General features: G+C 36.6%; 1 protein-coding gene across 1 annotated transcript in view; it reads left to right on the top strand.

Moving 5' to 3' along the window:
* Positions 1–1559: 1559 nt before the first annotated feature.
* The window catches only part of LOC144975307 (heat shock 70 kDa protein 14-like), a 25219-nt gene continuing 2073 nt past the window's right edge, over positions 1560–24705 (top strand). Inside the window, exons 1-12 of the mRNA XM_078919265.1 lie at positions 1560–2240; positions 13154–13234; positions 13825–13956; positions 15405–15513; positions 16718–16811; positions 17506–17613; positions 18255–18416; positions 20107–20262; positions 20821–20923; positions 22033–22161; positions 23093–23188; positions 23658–23822. Coding sequence (XP_078775391.1) covers positions 2184–2240; positions 13154–13234; positions 13825–13956; positions 15405–15513; positions 16718–16811; positions 17506–17613; positions 18255–18416; positions 20107–20262; positions 20821–20923; positions 22033–22161; positions 23093–23188; positions 23658–23822 — 1392 coding nt within the window. The 5' untranslated portion in view covers positions 1560–2183. The remainder of the gene's footprint in view (positions 2241–13153; positions 13235–13824; positions 13957–15404; positions 15514–16717; positions 16812–17505; positions 17614–18254; positions 18417–20106; positions 20263–20820; positions 20924–22032; positions 22162–23092; positions 23189–23657; positions 23823–24705) is intronic.

Here is a 24705-nt window from a genome sequence, read left to right as displayed (position 1 = left end):
ATTTACTGCTAATTTACTATACTTTAATAGGTCAAGCATTTCCGCTGTAAACTGAGATGAGTAGTTTTTTACATATTCTATTTCGAAAATATGAAAACAGAAATAGAAAGAATAATAATTCAGGCTTGAAAGCTAGCAAATAGGGAGTCGTTCTAACAAAATGGTGTGTCATCTGAATGCCTATAAGCCCTTTTCCCCAAGAATCATGACTTTTTTAAAGATCAAACTCGTCACTTTGAGTAGATTTTTGTTTTGTTGTTTTTTTCTTTCTTTTTTTTTCTTCTAAAAAGCTATCCCCCCCCCCCTTATGTATAATTTTTCACCATCAACGGGCATGTTGTTAAATCTTTATTCATCATTTTAATATGTTTCATTCTACAATTAGTTAGATCAAGCATTAAGAGGCAACGGGACGTTAATTACGTGGCTATTTATTTGATCAAATTCTTTTAGCAGATTAAGATTATTGAATGTTACCAACAACAACAAAAAAAGAAATTCAACGAGCATGTAAGAGACGCAAAAATTAATTTTAGATCGGGCATCTAAGACGTTAGACTTTGAAAAAAAAAGCCAATAAATCACAAGGAAAAGAATATAAGAAAGGCTTGTGTTTCCATATGGCATCAGAATTCTGATGTTCATATTTAACGGCAATTTTGTGCTAATAGGTGATAAAGGCACTTAAAACTACATAGATACGACTAAAAGGAATAATTGAACTATTTGATTTTTAAAAGCATAAACTAATGATTATTTTCATAGAGAAATAAATTAATGGTACAACGAAATTACAAAGATTTCAGATGCCAGACTCAACGTGAATTTTTATTTCTTTAATGTGCCACGGAGCGTTAACTCAAGTGACGCGGCCTTGCATTCCGGAAGCTACACTGGACAGTGCCTAGTTGCTACAGCTGATCAGTTGAAACAATGGCAGCTCGCCTAGCAGTTTTTCAATATTTACACCCATCCCAGAAAATATACTTTTTTGAGCTAATAGCAATAATTTATGGTACAACCTTTACATTTTCTTAAAGGGAAATAAGATATTTATTGAGAGAGAGCAAACTTAGTAAGAATTTATGAAACCTGCAACAGTCATCTTTCTATTACGAATAATTGGGTGGTGGAATGAGAGGGAGCAAGGCTTTACACCTTATTGCTACACACATTAGCCTAGTTTTCGTCTAACACACGCATATACACACCAAGAGCCCACGTACAGATGCACACATGTAATAAAGGAATTTTCTACAAACACACACACGTGGGTAACATTATTTCTTTGTGTCCTTTGTTTGAGATGTAACAGATGACCAGAGCATGCAAAACAGCGTGGTAGGGGCATGGGGGTGGGGGCTCTTTGTTGGCTTTGTTTATGCTTGAATACCTGTTCCGCCTGTATGCTTTTTGTTCTTATTTCCCAGCCAGTATGTCCTTTGGCCGGAAATCTGTGTCTAATTACGATTGATATTGCAATAGTTGGGTCGATAAACCTTAAATCAACTAGTGCCCATCCCTGATAATTTCAAATATTTTGGGCTAGTTGTTTAAACAGTTTCAGCAGTTAATACACGTTGAAAAGACTCTGGTCTCCTGAAATATATGCTCCAAATGATTATAATAGCTTTACCATAATTTGGTATTAAGTACCCTTTTTATTATGTATTTAATTCCAATCAATCCTTCATTATTACTTACAAGCGCATCTATCGACTCTAATTGAATTTGTTATAATGTAATTGTTTTGAAATCAGGCCAAAAAGCGAGATATCCGGGATTGGAACTGTCAAATTGAATTATACACGACTACCCACAATATGGACTTTTTGAACAGAAACGCAAAAAGTAGGCTACTAGAAACGAAACGCGCAACATTAATGAACCGACTACCGACACACATTGCTTCTTGGGTGTGTTTCAGTTTTTCGGGAAATAATGTATTTGTGAACGTTTGGATTTTAAATTAATGAATACGACACTTGAATTTTGAACACTCAGGATATTAGAGATTTTGAAATATTGAAGACTGAGACTCCCAAGTCTCTCTGTCACTGTAAATTCGCTGTCGCAAGTGTTGTGGATCTACTAACCGGATTCTTTGGGCCCCGAGTCTGAGAGGTCAACCGTGTGTTGGCAGCGTAAGTGCGAGTCAAGTGTATGAGATAAATAAAGAAACCATGGTTGCTTTTGGTCTTCATCTTGGGGCTTGCTCAGCTTGTCTGGCTGTTCACAGAGTAAGTAACAAAGTCAAAGACAAAATGACTAATAAACAGTTCAGTATAGAGAGCTGAGCCGGTGTTACCAATACTTAGCTTCTTATAACCAGGACAAATCATTCGTTTGGACAGAAAAATAAATAAAAACTTACCGCTTACCGTCAAAAGCAGTTTAGATTTGAAGATGCATTTGTTTTCTATCAAAAAACATTCGGTAATGGACAAGGCTGTCATTATTCTCCGCCGGGCGGAAAATAGTCCTTTTTATTTTCCGCCGGGCGGAGAATAACAAATTTGCTTATTTTCCGCCGGGTTTTTCAAGTTGATCTTTGAGACTTAGCGGACTCCCATAATCTGACCTTCGTGGTGTAGTGTAAATAATCTGGTCGTTATTTCACCCCCCCCCCCTCCCTCGTTATTATTAGGGAATCAGTTGGTGATAGCGGTGGCGGTAGACGGTAGGAAATCAGTGGGTGATAGCGGCGGCGGTAGACGGTAGAGAATCAGTGGGGAATTAACCAATAGATTTGAGACACACTTCAAGTTCAAGCTTGCCGGACTAAAATAATTTGGAGAATGAAGGGAGTTGACTTAACTCTGCTCTTTCTCACTGCTAGTTGTGTGATTAGTTCTCACTAGTGTTGCTCAATCAGACTACAAACGTTTGTGGGGAAAATTTTATGTCACTGATTATTGTGATAAGTTTATGTTGTTGTTGTTGTTAGTGTTTTTTTTATGGTATGACTGTCGTGTCTCGATCAGGCTGTTGTGAGTAATCTTCATGTTGTGTTTGTTCACTGTCTCCCGCGTAAACGTGACGCCATCGTGTCTATCCTATAAAAGCTTGTGACACCCTTCATTTTTTTCTCTTCGACACCAAGCCTAATTCTAGATCTACTATTTTGCCTATCGTTTGTATCTGACAGATCCGATCCGCCATACTATGTTTTAGAATTAGACTGTACCGGGACGATTCCCGATGTGCTTTTAGAGCATTTTTAAAAGCCCATATATGTCCTCTACATATATGGAGAACGCCCACTTCGGTGGAGACTTTTTCTGAACTTTTTCCTTTATTTTACACATCGTGAACGAGATTGGGAAATCCGTTCACGACACGTTAAAGGTTACACATCGTCTGTACTGTGATGGGAACAAATAACCACTATGTGTCTATAGCGCTGGTGGTAGGGCCTCATAGGGTACTCTACTGTGTGTCAAATACCCCCCCCCCCTCCCCATCATGGTAAGGATGCAGTGGCCTTTAGTAATAGAGCAGGCGGTAGGGACTCAGTGGCTAATATTATTGATAGGATGGTGGCTAATAGAACTGGTGGTAGTAGAGACTCATTGGCTAATACTGATAGAGCTGATGGTAAGGTCTCAGTGGACAATAGAGCTGGTAACAGGGACTCAGTGGCTAATAGGGCTGGTGGTAAGGACTCAGTGGCTAATAGAGCTGGTAGTAGGGACTCAGTGGACAATAGGGCTGGTGGTAGGGACTCAGTCGCTAATAGAGCTGGTAGTAGGGACTCAGTGGACAATATGGCTGGTGGTAGGGACTCAGTCGCTAATGGAGCTGGTAGTAGGGACTCAGTGGACAATAGGGCTGGTGGTTAGGACTCGGTGGACAATAGAGCTGGTAACAGGGACTCAGTGGCTAATAGTAATAGGGCTGGTGGTAAGGACTCAGTCGCTAATAGAGCTGGTAGTAGGGACTCAGTGGACAATAGGGCTGGTGGTAGGGACTCAGTGGACAATAGAGCTGGTAACAGGGACTCAGTGGCTAATAGGGCTGGTGGTAAGGACTCAGTCGCCAATAGAGCTGGTAGTAGGGACTCAGTGGACAATAGGGCTGGTGGTAGGGACTCAGTGGACAATAGAGCTGGTAACAGGGACTCAGTGGCTAATAGGGCTGGTGGTAAGGACTCAGTCGCTAATAGAGCTGGTAGTAAGACTCAGTGGACAATAGGGCTGGTGGTAGGGACTCAGTGGCTAATAGAGCTGGTAGTAGGGACTCAGTGGACAATATGGCTGGTGGTAGGGACTCAGTGGACAATAGGGCTGGTGGTAGGGACTCAGTGGCTAATAGAGCTGGTAGTAGGGACTCAGTGGACAATATGGCTGGTGGTAGGGACTCAGTGGCTAATAGAGCTGATAGTAGGGACTCAGTGGACAATAGGGCTGGTGGTAGGGACTCAGTGGCTAATAGAGCTGGTAGTAGGGACTCAGTGGACAATAGGGCTGGTGGTAGGGACTCAGTCGCTAATAGAGCTGGTAGTAGGGACTCAGTGGACAATAGGCTGGTGGTAAGGACTCAGTGGACAATAGAGCTGGTGGTAAGGACTCAGTGGCTAATAGAGCTGGTGGTAGGTAAATAACAAAGTATTTGTTGCAATTCAATATTCTTTATTGATCAACAATACAGAAACAGGCTTAACTTAATATAGTACCTGTAAATAAACCCAAATATAATAGAACAGTTAGAATATCCTCTAGTAGGGACTCATTGGCTAATAGAGCTGATGATAAGGATCCAGTGGCTAATAGGGCTGGCTGTAGGGGCCCAGTGGACAATACCTGTGGTGGGGACCAGTCGCAGTGACTAATACTGTCATGGCAGTTTTTTTTGCATCGCTTGTGGCCGCGTGGCTGGCCGCAAAAAAAAAAAAAAAATGGCAAAAAAAATCCCTGATTTGCATTGCGGCCGCAAACTTTGCAATGTTTTGCACAAAAAAAAAAAAAAAAAAATTAAAATAAAATAAATAAATTTTAAAATATTTAGTGGGGACCAGTGATGACAATCTGGGATTTTAGGATTTCTTCATAAATGTTCCGTTTTTGTCATGTCAAACATTTTCTATGCCTTCTATCATTTTTGACACCTCTGCCCAGTTGCATGAATTTTGGCGACACTCCCTTATTTATGACGTTAGTCTAGACACACTGGCGTCAAATGTAAAAAGTAGCACAAGACACATGGTGGCCATAGATGAGAAGATGATCGAAAGGGAAAGGGATGGAGCAAATGGGTGTAGTGTAAATATTTGTGTACTTTTTAGCTGTAGCATGATAGTACATTTGACGACTTTATAAGTTTTATAAGCGTCTTTTTAAAATTTTTCTTCTTTTTAATTTTGTTTTTGTTTGATTGTTCTGAATTTGTTAATAGAATTCATTACAACTTGTGTCTAATTATAACACAATTGTAAAAAATCAATTCACAAAGTATTCTTGCATTCTCTCTCTTCGCTTTCTCATGTCCATATTGTGTCGTCTCAGCCACCCTTCCTCTACCTTCATATTGTGTTTATAGATATTTGGTAATAGAGAGATAATATGTACATAATAGTAATTAGGCTGATCGATTTAAGAAATGATTGTTTAAATTTATAGGCTAATTTAAATTTGCTCTATAGATGGAATATGTTTTGCAATTGATTAAAGATTCTTATATCATCACAAGGTTGCAATAATACAGACACAAGTCGGGTTTTATGTAAAAACAAATACTCCTTGTCTTTTGCCAAAAATTTCGCAATTTTTTTCATTAATTTTTGCAAATTTTGCTGGTTTTTTTAGCTTGCAAAATTTGGGATTTTGTTTTTTGCAAAAAACCGCCATGTCAGATATAGGGCTGGTGTAGGGACTCAGTGACTAATAGGGCTGGGCTGTGTGTATGGACTCAGTGGCTAGCACGTCAGTGGAGGACTCAGTGGCTAACAGGGCTAGAGGTAGGACTCAGTGGCTTACACTAACAGGGCTAGTGGTAGGACTTAGTGGCTAACACAGACTAGGAGTCCTGTATTCTCTATGGTGAGCTAACAGTACAGGGCTAGTGGTATGGATTCAGTGGCTAACAGGACTGTATCTCATGTAGGTACAGGGCTGTGATGGATCAGTGCTAACGGACGGTGGTAAGGAATCAGTGCGAGTGGTATTGGTATGGACTCAAAGGCCAATAGGGCTGGTGGTGAGGACTCAGTAGCCAATAGGGCTAGAGGTAGGGACTCAGTGGCTAACAGTAGTGGTATGAACCCAGTGACTCACAGGACTGGTGGTAAGGACTCAATGACTAATAGCGCTGGTGGTAGGGACTCAGTGTGTAATAGGCCTGATGATAGGTACTCAAGTATGTAATAGCACTGGAGATCAGAACTAAGCAGTCAACCTGTATGTCACAACTGGCAGTGAATACATTTTATTATGAAAAAAAAAAATTATCTCACGTTGGAACGCACTACAGTCCGCTTAAAACAAACCCTCATCTGAGCTAGGAAATATTTCACCTTAAAGGAGAACCTGTAGTCAAAAATCCATTTTTTATCGCAGTGCCAATATTGGTATCCCCTGTTATTTCAGGTGGTAGGAGGTCTAATTTGATGATTAACACAAATACACACACAAAAAAAAGAAAAAAGCTAAAAACAAATGTGTGGCTATGTGGTCTTATGGTATGACAGACGCTTTTGGATCGGAAGGTCCTGGGTTCGAACCTCGCTCGGCGCATAGTTGAGTCCTTGGAAAAGGCTCTTTACTCACATTCTCTCAACATACTCAGGTGTAAAAGGAGTACCCGGCTGTTAACAGTATTGTCTTTGTCCAAAAAAATTGTAATATCGCATAACAAGCGTTGCTGTTGACCAGGGCCCCCTTGTAAAGCACTTTGAGCACATTTAGTGGATATTGCGCTATATAAAAAGCTCAATATATTTAAATGTCTTCAATGACACAGACAATATAGGCTAAAATGAGACCAACCCCACCCACCCCACAAAAAAAATAATTTCCGACACTGATGCACCGAAAACCAACGAAATCTTCCAAATTTACACACAATGTTCCCTACAAGAGCTACATCACGATGGAAAGGCTTAGCAAGTCTTGAAAAATATATTTAAAGAATTGTTTTTCGATTACGATTGAAAATTTGGCATGGAACGACAAGAAAAAATCCAATTTAAAAATTCATAAAACTAATAAAACTACTAAATTTTAGTTTAGCCCAAAACCAAATCCATCATGATGCAATACCCATCACACGAAAGATTCTGACCAAATTTGGTATACAATCTGATGGGAAACAATCCAGCTATGAATGTCAGAAAATCGAAAATGATATTTTGAGAAAAAAACAAAATGTCTTTATTAATTTGATAAACAAGCTAATTTTGCAGACAACGTCCATCAAAATTTCAAAGTATAATCAATATGGAACAAGAGATTAGTCAAATTTTGTAAATTGATCAATTTCTGAAAAAAAAATGGTCTAGAAAGAAATGCTGTACAATATTTTTTAATTTCAGCTGAAATTGTGGTGCGGATCGACAGGAAAAAAAATTAATTTTTAAAATTAAAAAAATTCTAAATTTTAATTTACCCCAAAATGTTTCCATCATGATGCAAAACACATCATAAAAAAGATTCTGAATAAATTTGAAAATAATCTAAAGGAAAATGACATATATGGTTCTTAGAAAATCAGAAAATGACACAAAACGGAAATTTGAGAAAACACTTATTTGACATAAGCTGATCCATAAAATTTTCAAAATAATGACTATCATAGGACAAGAAAACACGAAAATTGTGTAGATTGATCTGTCTAAAAAATGTATAAATGATTCGCTAACCCATTCCCTAAGAAAATAAATGCTGAAAAATTTTAACATTATTGTGGTCAAATATGATTTATATCTTACGAATTCATCACTGTAATCAAAAAAACTAATATGATATGACGCACTACCCTCATGTTTTTATTTTTTAAAATGCTGCTTGTGAGATAAGTATCTAATCAATTTGCACTACAAAATCAAATCTATTTGAGACCAAAAAAAACCCCAGGTAAATGGCGAAATTAGATTTAGCTCCAATCAAACGCAATTTGCTTTCGCAAACTCCCAGAAAATTTTTTTTCTTTCGGCTCAATACAGGAAAATTCAACACCACTTGTTTGCAACCACTTTGTCTGATGTTCCACAAAGACGGTTGATCTTGCTCTGGTTTGAAAAATGGAAATAGAAAAGAGGCATTTCGTTAGCAATTTTTGGAAAGGTCTATACAATCAAAATCATTGTCATAAATTGAATTTGTCAAAGACATACAATTTTTTTTAAATGGCCATCATTCTCACCATCACCAACACAGTTGAAATTTCATTGGCTTTACCATACAGGACAAAACTCTTGACAACAAACTATCATTTAGATTAACAAGCATTTATACTCGAGCATGCAAATCTCGAAATCACGGAAATCTCAAACTTGGTATAATTCCCAGTTTTAATCCCTTTATTTCGTTCATATAGTGGACACTCCCTTGCGATCTGTTGAATTTTTTTCCCCCACTAAATTGATTGTGTTGAACTGACAGAGAAAAGGAAATTGCAGTCTACTATCGACTCTCTACAGAGTTCATAATAATGGGGAGTTATCATTATAATTATAACATGAATTTTATCAAGACCACCCACATTTACCTCCCTCAAATCCTGTGTAAAATACTCAAATTGGAAAACTAAAAAACACGGAAATCTCGAACAAACAGGCATGGTCCCGACTTGTTCGAAATTCCCATGCTCGAGCGTACTGTATTGATCACCAATAACAGAGATGCCAACCTAGCCTTTTGAAAACCCATATTTTCAAGACCAAAAACCTGTATTTTAGGACAAAAACCTGTATTTACTGCGCCGTGCAGAAATCGATATCAACCCGAAAAGGTCGAATCGGACTTCGTTAACTCGTACTCGAAAAAGGGCAGTGAATTACTTATAGTTATATGTTTCAGCATTATATTAATAGCATAGGCTGGGCAAGATTTGCAAAATTCAGTACGATAATGAAAGCTCTTCTGCATGAAAACACTTTTCATGTTGTGATCATAATTTCGTGGATTTTTCACTTCAACCAAATCCCATATTTTTCATGATAAAACCGTGTGCCCGTACTTCGGAAGAAAAACAGTACAGAACACGGGAAACCTGTACTGGTTGGCATCTCTGCAATAAAGATGTAATCTAATGAAGATTTCAAAACATTACTAACCAGTTTCAAAAAATGCATGCAGATACTCTGCTCTGCTGGCACAGATGATGGTTTGCTGATTAATAAGATTGCCACAACACATCTTGAGCCAGCTATCTTTCTTGATTATCAGGACACCAGTACCGTCAACTGGACTCTTTCATGTTAGCTGTCAATGAAAAAAAAAAAAAAAAAATTAAATTCACTGCAGTGAAAATGGCACATACCAATGTCATTGTTTAAGTTAATAATAATAATAATAATAATAATAATAATAATAATAATAATAATAATAATAATAATAATAATAATAATAATAATAAATAAATAAATACATTTGTTAAAAAAGTAATGGTTAAAATGATATCGTTTTTCATTACAGTATCTTATATCATTGTCATTACCATCATCATGAGGCATCTCAATTTCATTCCAAAGTTCTAAAAATTGTGTCACCGCTTCCACTGCTGCTGAAAACTGCCCAGTTGTTACAGTTACAATTACAATGCACACAGTTACACTTACACAGTATTAGAAGTAAAATCAACGAAGGATTAATCCATAAAGATCACATTGGAATGTAGAACACATGGCACACGTGACAGTCGGCAAGGCGTGTTGTTATTACAATACAATTACATTCTCATTCATTCATCTATCTCCTCATACTCATACTGATATCGCCATCGGCATTGCTCGATATACACTTCACTGTCCTGAGTCCGAGCCTTGTTTAAAAACAAAAACAAAAAAAACAAAAAGAAGAAAAGTCAAATTCTTACCTCTACAGAATCCTGACGAATAAAAATGGTATCAGTCTCAGTCTGCAATTGGTTAACTGCATTTTTGCAATTGCTGATAAGATTAAAAAGTGCTTGGAAATCAAGAGTCACAATCATTGACAATCGAACAAAACAATCATGGCTTCGCGGTTGGCGCCACGGTCGACCAGATGTGACCTTTGACACGACCGGGGGTCACAAGACCCAAGGATAATCCCGGCGGAGAATAAGAAAAAAGGGTTATTTTCCGCCCGGCGGAAAATACTCACTCCCAATGGACAATCCTTGATGAATTTCAAAAGTTGTGTTGAAATTATATCCTAATTGTTTTCATGATTAATTCCTCGCGAAATCGTGTGGGCCCCGTTTCTGTTATCAAGGTTCCGCCTAGCCAGGCAGGGTTGCCAGATCATTTTTGAGTAAGAGACCAAACTAGCTATAGCAAGAAGCCAGATTCCTCGGCAGGAGCCCAAATACCACCAAACCCACCTTAGCCTCGCGAAAACTCTTTAGATTTGTTGAACAATTTAGATAGGATAAGGAAAATTCGTATATATAGAAGCATTAGCAAATGCAATATGTGGCGTTAGCACGTGTTGCATTTAGATATTTAGATTGCCAAATAAAATAAGTTTTACCGGTACCAGAGTAAAACGATATAACGGGGAAAGTCAGAGGAAGCCAAAAAGTTGGTTACAGGAGGCCAAGTGGCCAAACCAAATTTTGGGAGGCCAAATGGCTTGGGAAAAGGCCAAATTTCTCAAATTTGGCCACCAGGAGGCCAAACTAGCAACCCTGGCCCCAGGTTTTTAAAAAAGTTTATTGGGAAAAAGATACGGAACAAAGTGTCCATAGATAGGTATGCAATTTGGTGCATTAGTGCAGTAAAAAGGCCTTTTTTTCTTTTATTCAATAAACTTGACTGCTGGTGGACCCTAGGCCTCTCGACAAGTCCAAGAAATATACTCACTTTTTCTCTGCTCCAACGAAAATATCTACCCCTACCGGTCTAATTATTTGTAGCAGACGACAAATTTCTCAAAACGGTCACGTGACACTGTAAAAACAACACAGGAAGTCCATGAAAGCTTATTTACGGCATTTCCTTTGAACCGTGTAAACAACAAAATTTCGTTTTCATTCGACTCAACGGGTCAGATTGGCCGGTATTTTTTAACGAACTAAAGTTCTGAAAAATCAAAATGTTTCTTAGAAAGGTGAAAGATGCTAGTTTTTGAAACAGAGGTAGGTTTTTAAAAAAAATCTTTATATTTTACGTGAATGCATGCTCAAGGCGAGTTGGACGTGCAGCGGAGGTTGGTAGGCCAAAGGCCCACCTCTCTATATAAAAACAAACTTTACACAGGTGACAAAAGTGGGCAGATAACACTAACTACTAACACACTGTTACTGGTCACTTAGGCAAATTGGTTGCTAGTTTAAAGGTACTATTATACGTCTCAAGTAGTATTATAAGGACAAGTACAATGATCTAGTCTAAGCGATAATGAAAATCAAGTTGATTTTACAACTTTACTATTGAGTAGCAATGATGACTCTGAAACTGAGTTTTTTTCCCTCTCTATTTTTGTGGGAAACACTACCCATAAATCAAAGCCCTATCTCCACAGAGTAAAAATCTTTTTGACTTTTGAAAATCCATTCATAAATTTAAAATAGTCGTGCAGTTTCAAAGGTGTCATTTATTAGATGGCCTGTAAAGAGAAACATAAATAGAAGAAATGTTCATATATATAACCTTAGTAATGGCAAAGTCTCCCATCTTGATAGTTTTAGAAATATTTCACTTTGCAGGCCGTTTGACATAATTTATAATGACCTCATTACTCACTGACTGCCAACTTCCATTCAAATTCATTGATAAACAACCTCATGGTGAATTTTTAAAAATCGCATACCATACACAAAATCCCATATTTTGCCTTGAATTCACGCCACTTCGGGACCCGAGTCAAGGCCCAGGGATTTCCATGTGATTGGCATTGCTACTTTGAGTGAAATGTCACTTAGGGCCACGGTGTCGTGTCATGCAAAGAGTAGGGCTTAAATGAAAATTCAGTTTTCAAATGACAATAAACTCTATTTTACAATGATGCGACATATTGTCCTGTTTATAAAACCGATAGAATTTTTTCTCTAAAAAAAAATAATAAAAAATCGGGTCCCTGGCCAACAGCAACAACTAACATTTAGGACTGGACATGACGCCTGTTTGGTGATGTTACAATTTTTTTGGACAGAGACAACGCTGTTAACGGCCAGGTACTCATTTTACACCTGAGTACAGTGAGAGAATGTGAGTAAAGAGACTTCTCCAAAGACTCAACTTTGTGCTAAGCGAGGCTCGAACCCAGGACCTTCCGATCCGAAAGTGAGTGTCATACCACTAGACCACATAGCCGCACAAAGGTTTCATCTTTAGGTTATACAGAAGCAGAGTCAATCAATTTTTTTTATGTCTTTAAAACACCCAAAATTACTATGGAATCAATCTGGTTCTTGGCCCCAAAAGGTGATTCCTCTAAATCACTGACTTTACTAGGTTTTGAGCCAATGGACAACGCTGACCACGACAGTCCAAGCTAAAATGTAGGTCCAGGCGGCACCGGGATTTCTCGGTACCAAAAAATTACTGGTAAATAAAGCTAATAAAGAACTGTAATTTATCTAATTATATATAAACACCAGAGATATCTGAATTTAATCAAGCCATAGTTTTCCCCTGCAGCTCATAACGATAATCGATAACTAGCAGTCACACAGGTGAATGGGAGAAGTGAGATTCATCATACAGACATTTAAGTATCTACTAGTGCAATATCTGGCATGTACTGGCTGGAAGGCTGTGGCTAGAGACTGGATATCACGCATAAAATATCATACTTATAACAGTTGAACTCAAATTATGAAGTCTAGGTGACCCAAAATTTTCTCTAAGTTAGAAAATTTCAGAGTGAAATAGGTCAATACAAAAATGTCTTAAGAGTGTGCTATATAGTACAAAGTGGATATGTTTTATTTCTCGATTTTCCCATTGAAGCTACATTTACATGACATTTTGTATTTAATTTTTGCATTTCACTTCCTTTCTTACCAACAGGATGGCAAAACTGAAGTCATAGCAAATGATTTAGGGGACCGAGTCACACCAACTGTGGTAGCTTTCACAGATCACGAAATCGTAAGTTTCACTTAATGTTATTGTATCTCTTTGAATTGATATACACCTGAGTATATGGTTGCACCTTCATTTTAGAACACAAACAAATCATAAGATAGGGATATTACTTTTTGTGACCTTTGTGAATAGTGGCTTTGAGCGAGGGTGAGGTGACTTGCTCAAGGTTACAGAGTGTAATGAAGGAATTGAACTCTACCTTCCAAACCATAAACTGTATCACTTTATGATACATTAAGAGAGGAGCTGCATTTTTTAAAAGATAAAAAAGGGAAGTTTTAGCTTTGAAATTTGCTTTCAATTCCTTTCCAGTCTAACAACAAATCTGCAAATGAATTATGATATTGAGAGTTGCTTTTAAAGATCTGATGGTGAAGGGATATTGTGGTATTGCTGTTATTGTCCTTAAATAGTGTGGGTTTATTTTATTTTGATAGATGGATGGGTAATTGTGAAAGAAATTAAAATCTCTTTGTTCTCATTCTGAATTGCTTGTTCTCCTAAGCTTATTTAGCTGAGAAATTTTTTAATATTATGATGCTCTTTATTTTAAATCTTTTATTCTTGCGTTTTAATGGTGTTATTTACAATAGGCTGTAGGTGCAGGTGCAAAGCAAGGAGCCATCCGTAATGCAGCCAATACAATAGCCCATGTCAAGCATATTGTTGGCAGTGAGGGTGAAGATGCACCTGTAAAAGAATACATTCAAAACCACCAAGTCGATGTAAGTATTAGAAGGAGTTAAATTGGTGAAGTTGCAATTCTTTCTCTCTCTCTCTCTCTCTCTCTCTCTCTCTCTCTCTCTCTCTCTCTCTCTCTCTCTCTCTCCTCTCCTTCCTCTCTCTCTCTCTCTCTCTCTCTCTCCTCTCTCCTCTCTCTCTCTCTCTCCTCTCCTCCTCTCTCTCTCCTCTCTCTCTCTCTCTCTCTCTTCTCTCTCTCTCCTCTCTCTTCTCTCTCTCTCTCTCTCTCTCTCTCTCTCCTCTCTCTCTCCTCTCCTCTCTCTCTCTCTCTCTCTCCTCTCTCTCCTCTCTCCTCTCTCCTCTCTCTCTCCTCTCTCTCTCTCTCTCCTCTCTCTCTCTCTCCTCTCTCTCTCCTCTCTCTCCTCTCTCTCTCTCTCTCCTCTCTCTCTCTCTCTCTCTCTCTCTCTCTCTCTCTCTCTCCTCTCTCTCTCTCTCTCTCTCTCTCTCTCTCTCTCTCTCTCTCTCTCTCTCTCTCTCTCCTCTCTCTCTCTCTCTCTCTCTCTCTCCTTCTCTCTCTCTCTCCTCTCTCCTCTCTCTCTCTCCTCTCCTCTCTCTCTCTCTCTCTCTCTCTCTCCTCTCTCTCTCTCTCCTCTCTCTCTCTCTCTCTCTCTCTCTCTCTCTCTCTCTCTCCTCTCTCTCTCTCTCCTCTCTCTCTCTCTCTCCTCTCTCTCCTCTCTCTCTCTCTCTCCTCTCTCTCTCTCTCTCTCTCTCTCTCTCTCTCTCTCTCTCTCTCTCTCTCTCTCTCTCTCTCTCTTGCTATAAAATTTTACTGATTGCATTTGGACAAAAGTTTGATTTTATCGAGTTTAACACAAAAATGTTAGAAATAGTATAAAAAGGTGGTTTAAACACAAATTTATCTGAGTGAATAATGACCTTAGACACAATGGTTGGGAGATGGACTAAGGGTGGTAGTGGTAGTGGTAAGAACCCACAGACACCATTGTTGCCATGGATATTTGTATAATAATAATATCATATAGTTTAAAAGCTAATGGGATTTAAAAACCTTTAAATGCTCTTTGTAACCTTCTTGCATCAGTAACATTTTTAAAATTTAAATGACCAATATTCATCATTAATTTGACAATTTTGGGAACATATCGCTGTTTCAAATGATTAAATACCTAATACTAATACACAAATAAGTGTTATAAGCGGTCTTTATTAACCATCTTTTTATTTTTTTAAAAATTCAATACTTGTCTGCTTTTTTCTGTTTCTATATATATACATATTTTAATTTCTGTTTTGAAGAGATCTCTTATTTTGAACAATTTGTATAAAATTATGCTGATTACAGTAAAAAATTAAACAAACATCACATATTGAGCCTATTTATCCTGTGTACTCTTTCCATACTATATACCAAAATACATTTTAATAAGGCACCAAACTGACTAATATTTTTTGTTGATTTTCTCTTGAACAGGTGGTGGGCGACCAGAAAGGATCGCTTATATTTAATGTGGAGTACCAAGGAAAGAAAGTACAATACACTCCCAGTAAAATATTGGAACTTATTTATAATAAAATGTTGGGTAAGTGCTCTGATTTGAAAATGGGAATAATTCTTTCAGTTTCAGCAACTACTTTTTTATTTTTCAAAATTCTATTGTCAAGCCATATAGTTATAGTATACTATGACACTAAAAGTAATTCTTTCATATACCTAACTCAGACCAGCCTACTGCTACGAAAAATTCGTAGAACTACGAAATTTTGGCTTTAATTTCAGAGCATCTATAAGTCGTTGAAACTTATTGAAAATAAAACTTGATGCCAGAGTGCATAATTTAAGGATTTTGAAGTGTTATTTAATCAATGTGAGGGTGTATTGTTGATCTATAAAGTAAACTATAGCAACTACTATTTTTATCTGCTAAAAACTACGAATGTTTACATTTTCAAGTAGGCAGGTCTACAAACTGGAAAATAAACAGTGACAATGTTGTGTGTGATTTGGTTTAGTTCTAAATTCAAACCAATGCACACCAAATATTTCAGTTTAATGAATATAAGTAGCTACAAGTAGTTGAATGATAAAAATTTGAGCAACAGCTAAACAGTTGCCTCGTCCTATTATTGCTTTTCATAATTTAGATGAATAAATAAATTAGATTTGCTGGATGGACTTCCACTGGTGAGCAGGAGGTCACTTGCTGTGTCTTCTATTCCCCCTATATATGTTTTCTGAGCTGCTTTCTATCTTTGTCTTGGAATGGGATTACTTGTCCGGGCCCTTTTCAGAGTCCTTGTCTGAGAGAGAAACATTCAAATGTATCATGTTTGTTTTGGGAGACGATATTATTTTCCTTGTAAATCATCGTTCTGTTATACATTGTAAATATTTTAAAACATATATGTAATGGTTTGTGAACTTGGAATGTATTGCTCTTGGTGGGATCCTGTGTTTGTGTCTGGATGAAACTTTTAGGTGATCTCAAACTAATATCTCTGACCGTAAGTTCTTGGAATTTACATCTGTTCCCTATTTGAACTAATTTCCTTTTGTCTTACTTTAACTTTTACTTTTACTACCCTTAAAAACTTAAAAACAAATTAGATTTGAATCTATTTTTAAAAAGAGGAATCAAAAATATTTGTTAGATTGTATATTGTGACCACAAGAAGTTAAGCCCATTTGTCAGGGGTTTAGAAACTTTTTAAGATTGACATAAGCTCAAGTGACATTTGTTCAAACACATGCTGTAACATAATGTAAATTATTTTTCAAACCTTCAGAAACTGCCCAAAGTAACACTGGTGGTGGTGGAACAACAGATGCTGTTTTGGCTGTCCCTTCAGATTTTACCCAAAAACAACGGGATATTTTGAGGTCAGCTATGCACAGTGCTCATTAAATTAAGAAACTAGGGAGCAGGCACCGATGTAAGATAAAGATCTGAACAAGTGTGTATGAAAGGTGCCAGACAAAGCAAGAAAGAATTACCATCCCAAAAAATCAGTCTACTTCGACTGGGGATCAAACCTCATACCTTCTGATTATCGGTCAGACATGATACCATTAATGATAGCACATCTGGCCGGTAATACATACTTTCATACACACTTGTTCAGATCTTTATCTTACAGTGCTCATGTTTACTATTTTAAATTATTTTTCCCATAACTCCTGTTGTTATTTTTTTTTTTACTTTGTAGATATTTTTCTTTCAAAAGTAAGACTCAATTACAAGGAGTTGAGTTGAATAAGGCATTGTACTGTAACCTGGTTTCAAGTCCCTCCACAGGCATCTTGTTTATTTTTGGTTTTTTTTTTCCTGATAATTTTAATTTCTTAATTCACTTAGATAACATAGGTGATTTAACCAATCAAAATGTACATGTCATGTTTTGAAATCTTCTAGAAAGTTTGGTGAATCGTTTTTAAGGTTTTTAGTTTTGTTAAATATGATTTTTTTTTCTTTGGTGATATGATTCGATTTGACCTTGTTTTTTTGTTTTTTTTTAATTATATGATACTCTGTTCTCAGTTTTTTTTTTAATTGTATATCTTGCATTTTTTACAGTGAGGCTGCCACTAAAGCAGGTTTCAAGGTTTTACGCATGATTAACGAGCCATCTTCTGCGATGTTAGCCTTTGATGTTGGGCAATTTGATGAGTCCGAACAAGAGTTGTAAGTTATTTTTATTATAGTCTGAATGCTAAAATTTACACCATCATGAATTCCTTCCCTAGGATTTAGAGGTTCAAGTCAAAGTGAAGCTGATTTCTGTAGACTTATAGATAGTTAATGATAGCACTCTCACAGCGCATTTGGCTTGTGTTCGTCGAACATGCATTCAACAACTTCACGGGTTCAACAAGGACAGAATTTCCAAATCATGATCTTCATTGCTTTTGTAAATTTTTCACGTCATCTAATGCGTGTTGCACTGTATATTAGTTTACCTATTCAAAAGGTTGTACAACTCTTCTTATTCGATTGTATTAGGGCTAATATATAGGACATGACTTTTATAAATGAGTTGAAATCCCAATAATTCTGCTTGGCTTTTAATCTACAAGCATTCAATTTGAATACTGGTTGCCTAGCACTATTGAAATTTTGGCAAAATTTCTTTGTTGATATAATTGCGTTTAGGCCTATGTTATCATATTATGTAACTTTGTATTTCAATCATTTATAAGCATTAGTGTGGATATTAAAATAAATCTTAAAGAAATACATTATATATATCAGATGTCCGTATGAATGCGTCTACCAATTTTTGTAAATGCCAAACTAATAACTATTACTTATTCATCTTTATTCAGCAAGACTCTGGTATATCGATTTGGAGGCACCTCACATGATGCCACTCTGGTCAGCGTCCAGCATGGTATGTATTGCATCCTGGCCAAGGCGTCGGACAATCAGTTTGGAGGAGACAAGTTGACGGAGGTCTTGCAGGGATTACTAGCATCAGAATTTAACAGGTCTGTTTTATTATTAGGATGTTAATGACCTGGCGCTACAATAGGGAACAAAAGTCGTAACGTCACACCTTCTACTTTTTCCAGTTCCAAAATTCCTTGGAAGTGTGTATGTAACCAGTCCTTCAGAATACTTATAATGAATAGGTTTACATATTGAATCATAAGGTTTCCAGTTCCAAAATTCCTTGGAAGTGTGTATGTAACCAGTCCTTCAGAATACTTATAATGAATAGGTTTACATATTGAATCATAAGGTGACATAACTATTTTAGTAGCAGGATTTATAGGCAGATTCTAAGGATTACGGGGCGGGACATAAGATAACGAGGATGGATGATCTTTATTGACGATCAGCATATATTTAGACTAGAAAATGAGATCTTATCACTCTGAACCTAGAAGACTGTTTACTCAAGGTATCTTCTTCTTCTTCGTTCCCGTCACGTCACATGGTCAGTCCGGTCTGGTGAATGAAGCCCACAGTGGTCCTGAGGTCGTCCTCACTGCCATACAGCTTCTTTGAGTATGGGGTTGGGTCAGGCCAGAAGTTCCTTCTCAACTGGTTGTACCTTGGACATTCCATTAGGACATAATGTCCATTTTCATTTTCAAGTCCGCAGTCACATTGTCCAGAGGCACCTGCTCTGGACATCCTCCACATATGTTCCTTTAACTGGTTGTGTCCAGTTCTCAGTCTGAAGATGATGACCTGTTCCTTTCTGTCGAGCACCTTGATTGGGTCATTCATGTTGTATTCTGGGTGCTTCTCTCTCCATCTCTGAGACTGGATAAATTTGGCCATTTTGTTAATTTCTCCTGTTGAGTACGTTGGGGAGGGTTGCTGCATGCGACTGCCTGCCTTTGCCAGTTGGTCAGCGATCTGATTTCCAAGTATCCCACAGTGTCCTGGAATCCACTGCAGTACAATGTTGGTAAACTTGCTTAGCTTCATGAGGTCTTCCACCAAGGCGTCTATATCATCCGCAAAGGACATCATTATATCCTCCAGAATTTTCTTAGCATCTGTTAAAATCACTATGTGTCTTGGTTTTTCATTTTCTGAGAGGATTTGCTTAACAGCTTCATGGATTGCATCTGCCTCTGACTTGTAGATTGAAGTGCGAGTACCAGTCGGTTTGCTGATCTCCTTTTGTTGACCATTTGTGTACTATTTTAGTAGCAGGATTTATAGGCAGATTCTAAGGATTACGGGGCGGGACATAAGATAACGAGGATGGATGATCTTTATTGACGATCAGCATATATTTAGACTAGAAAATGAGATCTTATCACTCTGAACCTAGAAGACTGTTTACTCAAGGTATGTATTCAGGACTCTGGAAGAGTGGTTTTACACTTCCAGTTAGATTGGAACCAGTTTTTGACATCACACTTTTGTTCCCTATGAATTCTCTTTTATAAAGTTCTCTAATGTTGTAATGCATTAATACAAAATTACTCTCAAAACAAAAAAGATTTACTACTTATTTTGTTTTAAACAAATTTCTTTTTTCATAATTCATCAGTTTTGCAATTGCCATTACCTATTGTTAAAAGACGCTCATTTAACTTAGAAGAATTTAGTTGAATTATTTGAAGATTATTTTGTAAGAATGTTTTTTTTTTTTCATTTTTATTTATACTGAGTTTTCAATGGTTATTTAACCAATCCAAAAATTTCTGCTTTCAGGCAATTTCGTTGTGACGTAAAGGAGAGCAAGAGATCCATGAGTAAATTGAAATTAGCTGCTGAGCGCTGCAAACACTCTCTCAGCTCGATGTCCAATGCCCAATGTAGTGTGGAGTCCTTGTTTGATGGATTGGATTTCTCTTACAATGTATCCAGGTAAAGGGTGTATTCTCTTGACCATACTGACGCAAGTTTTAGAAATTTGATTTTTTTTTCAAGACATGTTCATAGTACCTGTACTCTTATTTTATTAAAACTTTGAGAATTTTTTGAAATATTTTTTTTTTCTGTACCGTACAACTGGTTTTTGTTTTTGTATTTTTGTTTTTTAAATTTTATTTTATTCACTTTTAAAATATTTTTTCCCTGTGAATACTCAAATACATCATCTGAAATGATTTGTTCTTTCTTTCATATACAAAAACGTATTTATGTATATACATATTTGTAAATTAACTGACTGACGAAGACTGAATGCTGCTGTAATGATGAATCTGAAAAAAAATAATTAAAAAATGACAAATTTTAATACAATCAAGTTCTCAATATAGCTCAAAAGCAATTAGAAAGGTCTTAAGATTTGGTTGTTTTTATTTATTTTATAAAGATAAAGGCAGGTTTGTTTCCTTTTTATTTGTGTGGGGGTGGTGTTTCGGTTTTCTTTTCTTTTTTTTTTTTTCAAATAGTCACATTTATTGTTCCCGTCATCACCAGGGCAAGGTTTGAGAGTCTATGTATGCCTCTTATGGCCCAGTGTACACAGTTAGTACAGCAAGCTCTTACCAGTGCTGGATGTTCTAAGGAAGACATTTCAAAGGTAATTTAATGGGGGTTTTTTTAACCCTCTCCTTACCAACCATAGGAAAATCATCACATTCGTTACGATACAACCAACATTTTTTCTTATTCAAATATCTCTTTTACATCATAAAATTTAAAGAAAATGAACAATGTGTTGAAGAGCATGTTTTGCTAAATAAATTATTTATCACTGGAACTTACTGCTATTGTGTTTGAGTGATAAAAGATATATATTTTTGCGTTGGGTGTGAAGTTTGGGGAAAATCCTGAAAATGGCTGGTAAAGAGAGAGTTAAAAAGAGTTGTCATTTAGTCATAGATTTCTTTACCATGATTTTATGATGATATTTATTCCAGAAATTTCATAGACCTCATTGAAAACAGCAATTAGTCAGAACCTTTAGGTCCATGGAGCAGGAGTTTATCCCGGTTTCTGTAAATAATTAACAAAACTTCACAAATAATCTCAAGCTTTGATATAGGGCAATATCCACTAAGTTTGCTCCCAGCCGTCAGCAACATTTAATATTTAGGGCGAGATATAATCATGTAAGGTGCTTTTTCAAAACAAAAAAAAAAATTTATCAATAGAGACAATGCTGATTTAGGCCAGATACTCATTTTAAAGCTCACTACAGTGAGAGAATGTGAGTAACTAGCCTTTTTCAATGATTCAACTTTGTGCCACCCACAGAGGGTCTAGAGCCACCCAGAGAGGATCTAGAGCCAAGTGTCATACTACTTGACCACACAGCCGAGCAAAGAATGATGTAAATGATCGTCACCAAAATACTTTTTTTTTCATAAACTGTTAAGAATGATATTGGATTGAAGTCGATATTTAAAAAAAAAAAAATTCATATTTAACCAGATAACTGTCTCACTGTAGAAAGACATGTGTTTAATAATTTGGCCAGAAAACTCATCTTTCAGATATCGATCAATTTAAGTGATCCTAATCTTGGCAAAAACTCTCAAATCCACAACCTTGCGAAGTCTTCCTTCAAGTCCCAGGTTTGAAATCAATATTAGAAGGAGTTTTCTGGCCAAATTTTTTAATACATGTCTTTCTGGAGTACAGCAGTTAACTGGTTAAAAAGAATCTGCTCATTTTTCATCTCATTAGGTGATATTATGTGGAGGAGGGGCTAAATCTCCTGTAGTTAAGAAAGTAATGACAGACTTCCTTCCATCCTCCTCACTACTCAACTCTATGCCAGAGGATGAAATTATTGCTATAGGCGCTGCCAAAGAGGTATGTATGGCTAAGTAATACTGTGTTATGTATTGAGGAAGTGTTGGAGAAGGTGAGAAAGGGAAGAATATTGATCGATAACATCAGAAAGAGGCAGTTACGGTTTCTGGAACATGTGTGGAGAAGAGACGGAATAGAAAAGTTGGTAATATCTGGGATGATCGAAGGAAAGAGAGCTAGAGGAAGACAAAGAATGACTTATCTAAATAACCTTAGAATGGCCAAATGTGACTCTAAAAATATCACAGATTTCATGCGCACCGCAGAGGATCGTGATTCGTGGAGACAGTTGACCGGCAACGTGCTCAAGAGCGCAAGCCACGATGGATGATGATGATGTATTGTGCAACTTAGTTAGGCCCTTCACTCAAGGCCATTGACAACTCCCCCTCCATCTTGTCCAGCTTTGTGCCATCTTGTCAGCTTCTCTCCATGTTAAGCCTTCAGTTTTTAGATCCTCCATCAATACCCTTCTCCAGCTGTTCCCTGCGGGTTCCTTGTCAGTGTAAGACCCTATACAAGTTGTGAACTAAATCTATTTTTATTTCATTTTCTATAAGTACATCAGGTGCAATTTATATTACCAGTATTCATCTAAATTTAGAAAGAATTTGGGGAGGCAGTGGGAAGGGTACATGAATTTGTTTTTAAATTTTACAATGTTGCATTTCATTTTGAGCATTATAAAGTAATGACTCATAGGAAATAAAAGGTGTGGATCTTTTATTTAGACTTGGTTGCTGCAGATTTTATTGTCTACAATTGTAACCCCTTTGAACCTATTTTGATAAATGTTTATTAATTTTATTGTAGGAAATGCGTGCCCCCCCCCCCCCCCCCCCCCTTTCTTTATAGTAATTTTGATTGATACAGGTAGTGACCAGCAGTATGAAGGAATTCAGTTGATGTCAGTCAATTTTTTTTTTTTCAGGCTGCTTTGCTGGAAGGAGATGATGATGAAAAAGTAAAGCTAACAGAGGAGATGTCCAATGCATTTAAGTCGTTGTCTAAAGCTATATGTATCAGGGTAGGTATATGAAATAATAGGGAAATCAATTCTGTATTTGTCTATATCCCTTCTTTGTGAAATTGTTCATAACTACCTGAAAAATTTGTTTTTCTTTTTAATCTTGGAAAATTGACATTTTTGAACATTTGAAACTCTTTGGGGTAAGGGTACCACATCTGACCGGTAATCATGAGGTCTGAGGTTCGATCCCCAGTCGAGGAAGACTAATATTTTGGGATGCTTTTTAAAAAATGTATTTTTCTTTCTTTTGTCTGGTACTGTTTCTTACACACTTCTTCAGATCTTAATCTTTGGACTTTACACAAACAGTCATTTTATGTTGAACTGTTCAACCATTTTGAGTCAGTTTCTGAAATGTTTATAAAGAATATAATTCTGAAGGCCAATATAAGTTAAGTGGGCTGGATCCAATTAAAGGTTAAAAAAAAGAAACACACATTCCAACAAATTATATATTTTCCTACAGGTGAACTCTCCAGACCTAAATGTAATCCTTCCACAACATTGTCTGATCCCAGCTAGAAGACAACATACATTGACCCTTCCCACTACTCAGTCCAGTGTCAAACTGGAAATATTACAAGCTCAGGAACCGATTAATCCAGACACAGAGGCACAACTTTTAGCTAAGGTGAGGGATTGATTCATGACTAGACTTTTTTTCCTTCTACTTTGAAATTATTGTTATTATTCGCATCGATTGAATTTGTTGTTAAAAGTTTTCCTTGAAATCACATTTGAATTGCTGAATGCTGCGTATAGACGGTTTTTTTATTTTACAGAAGCTTGTTTGTGCAGGCAAACTGTAATCTGTAAATAATGATGCATAGTTAATGTGATTTCGTGTGATATTCCTACCCATTTTTGTAATTAAATTAGAACAAAGATGAAATAAATTGCGATAAAAACAAGTCTGAATTTTTATTTAATTATTATTGACATTTTGTTAATAAGAAAGTGAGTCATCAAAGTGCAACTTACAACAACCAATTATTATGAAATGGTTCAAAGAAAACAGTTCTGGAATGACACTCAAGGACAAAACAATGGAATTCCACTTTTAACAACTAAAATATTTGATTTAGCAAATACAATTTAAATATGGGGTAAAATGAGTTTAATTTCTAACATAATTGGTTCAAAAAGGAAACGATGACAGTAAGGTATCAAAAATCTCCTGAATTAAACAATGTCACAAATGGATTGTATTTGAAATACTAGAACAGATATTTGATTACAGATTCTTACTTATTACTTTCACTGTAAACATTTTCCAGGAAATATTTTTGCTATTGCAGCTGAAGTACAAATTCAATGTATTAAGATGCAACAGGCATTAAGAGCCCAATGTGCAGGTGCTATTTAGGAAATGTGGTCCTCAGAAACATTATTAGTATGTAGTGCTGCCAATCTTATGTAAAAAATGTGTATTCTTACTCATTTTTTATTAATAGTCTGCATGTACGCATTTTGCTGTTGAACATACGCATTAATGCAATTCTATTATTTGAATT

Source organism: Berghia stephanieae, chromosome 6 (genome assembly GCF_034508935.2).
Source record: "Berghia stephanieae isolate SIO BIC M18660-M18661 chromosome 6, UCSD_Bste_1.3, whole genome shotgun sequence".
In the NCBI taxonomy this organism is placed as follows: Eukaryota; Metazoa; Mollusca; class Gastropoda; order Nudibranchia; family Aeolidiidae; genus Berghia; species Berghia stephanieae.
This window is presented reverse-complemented; position numbering and strand designations above follow the sequence as displayed.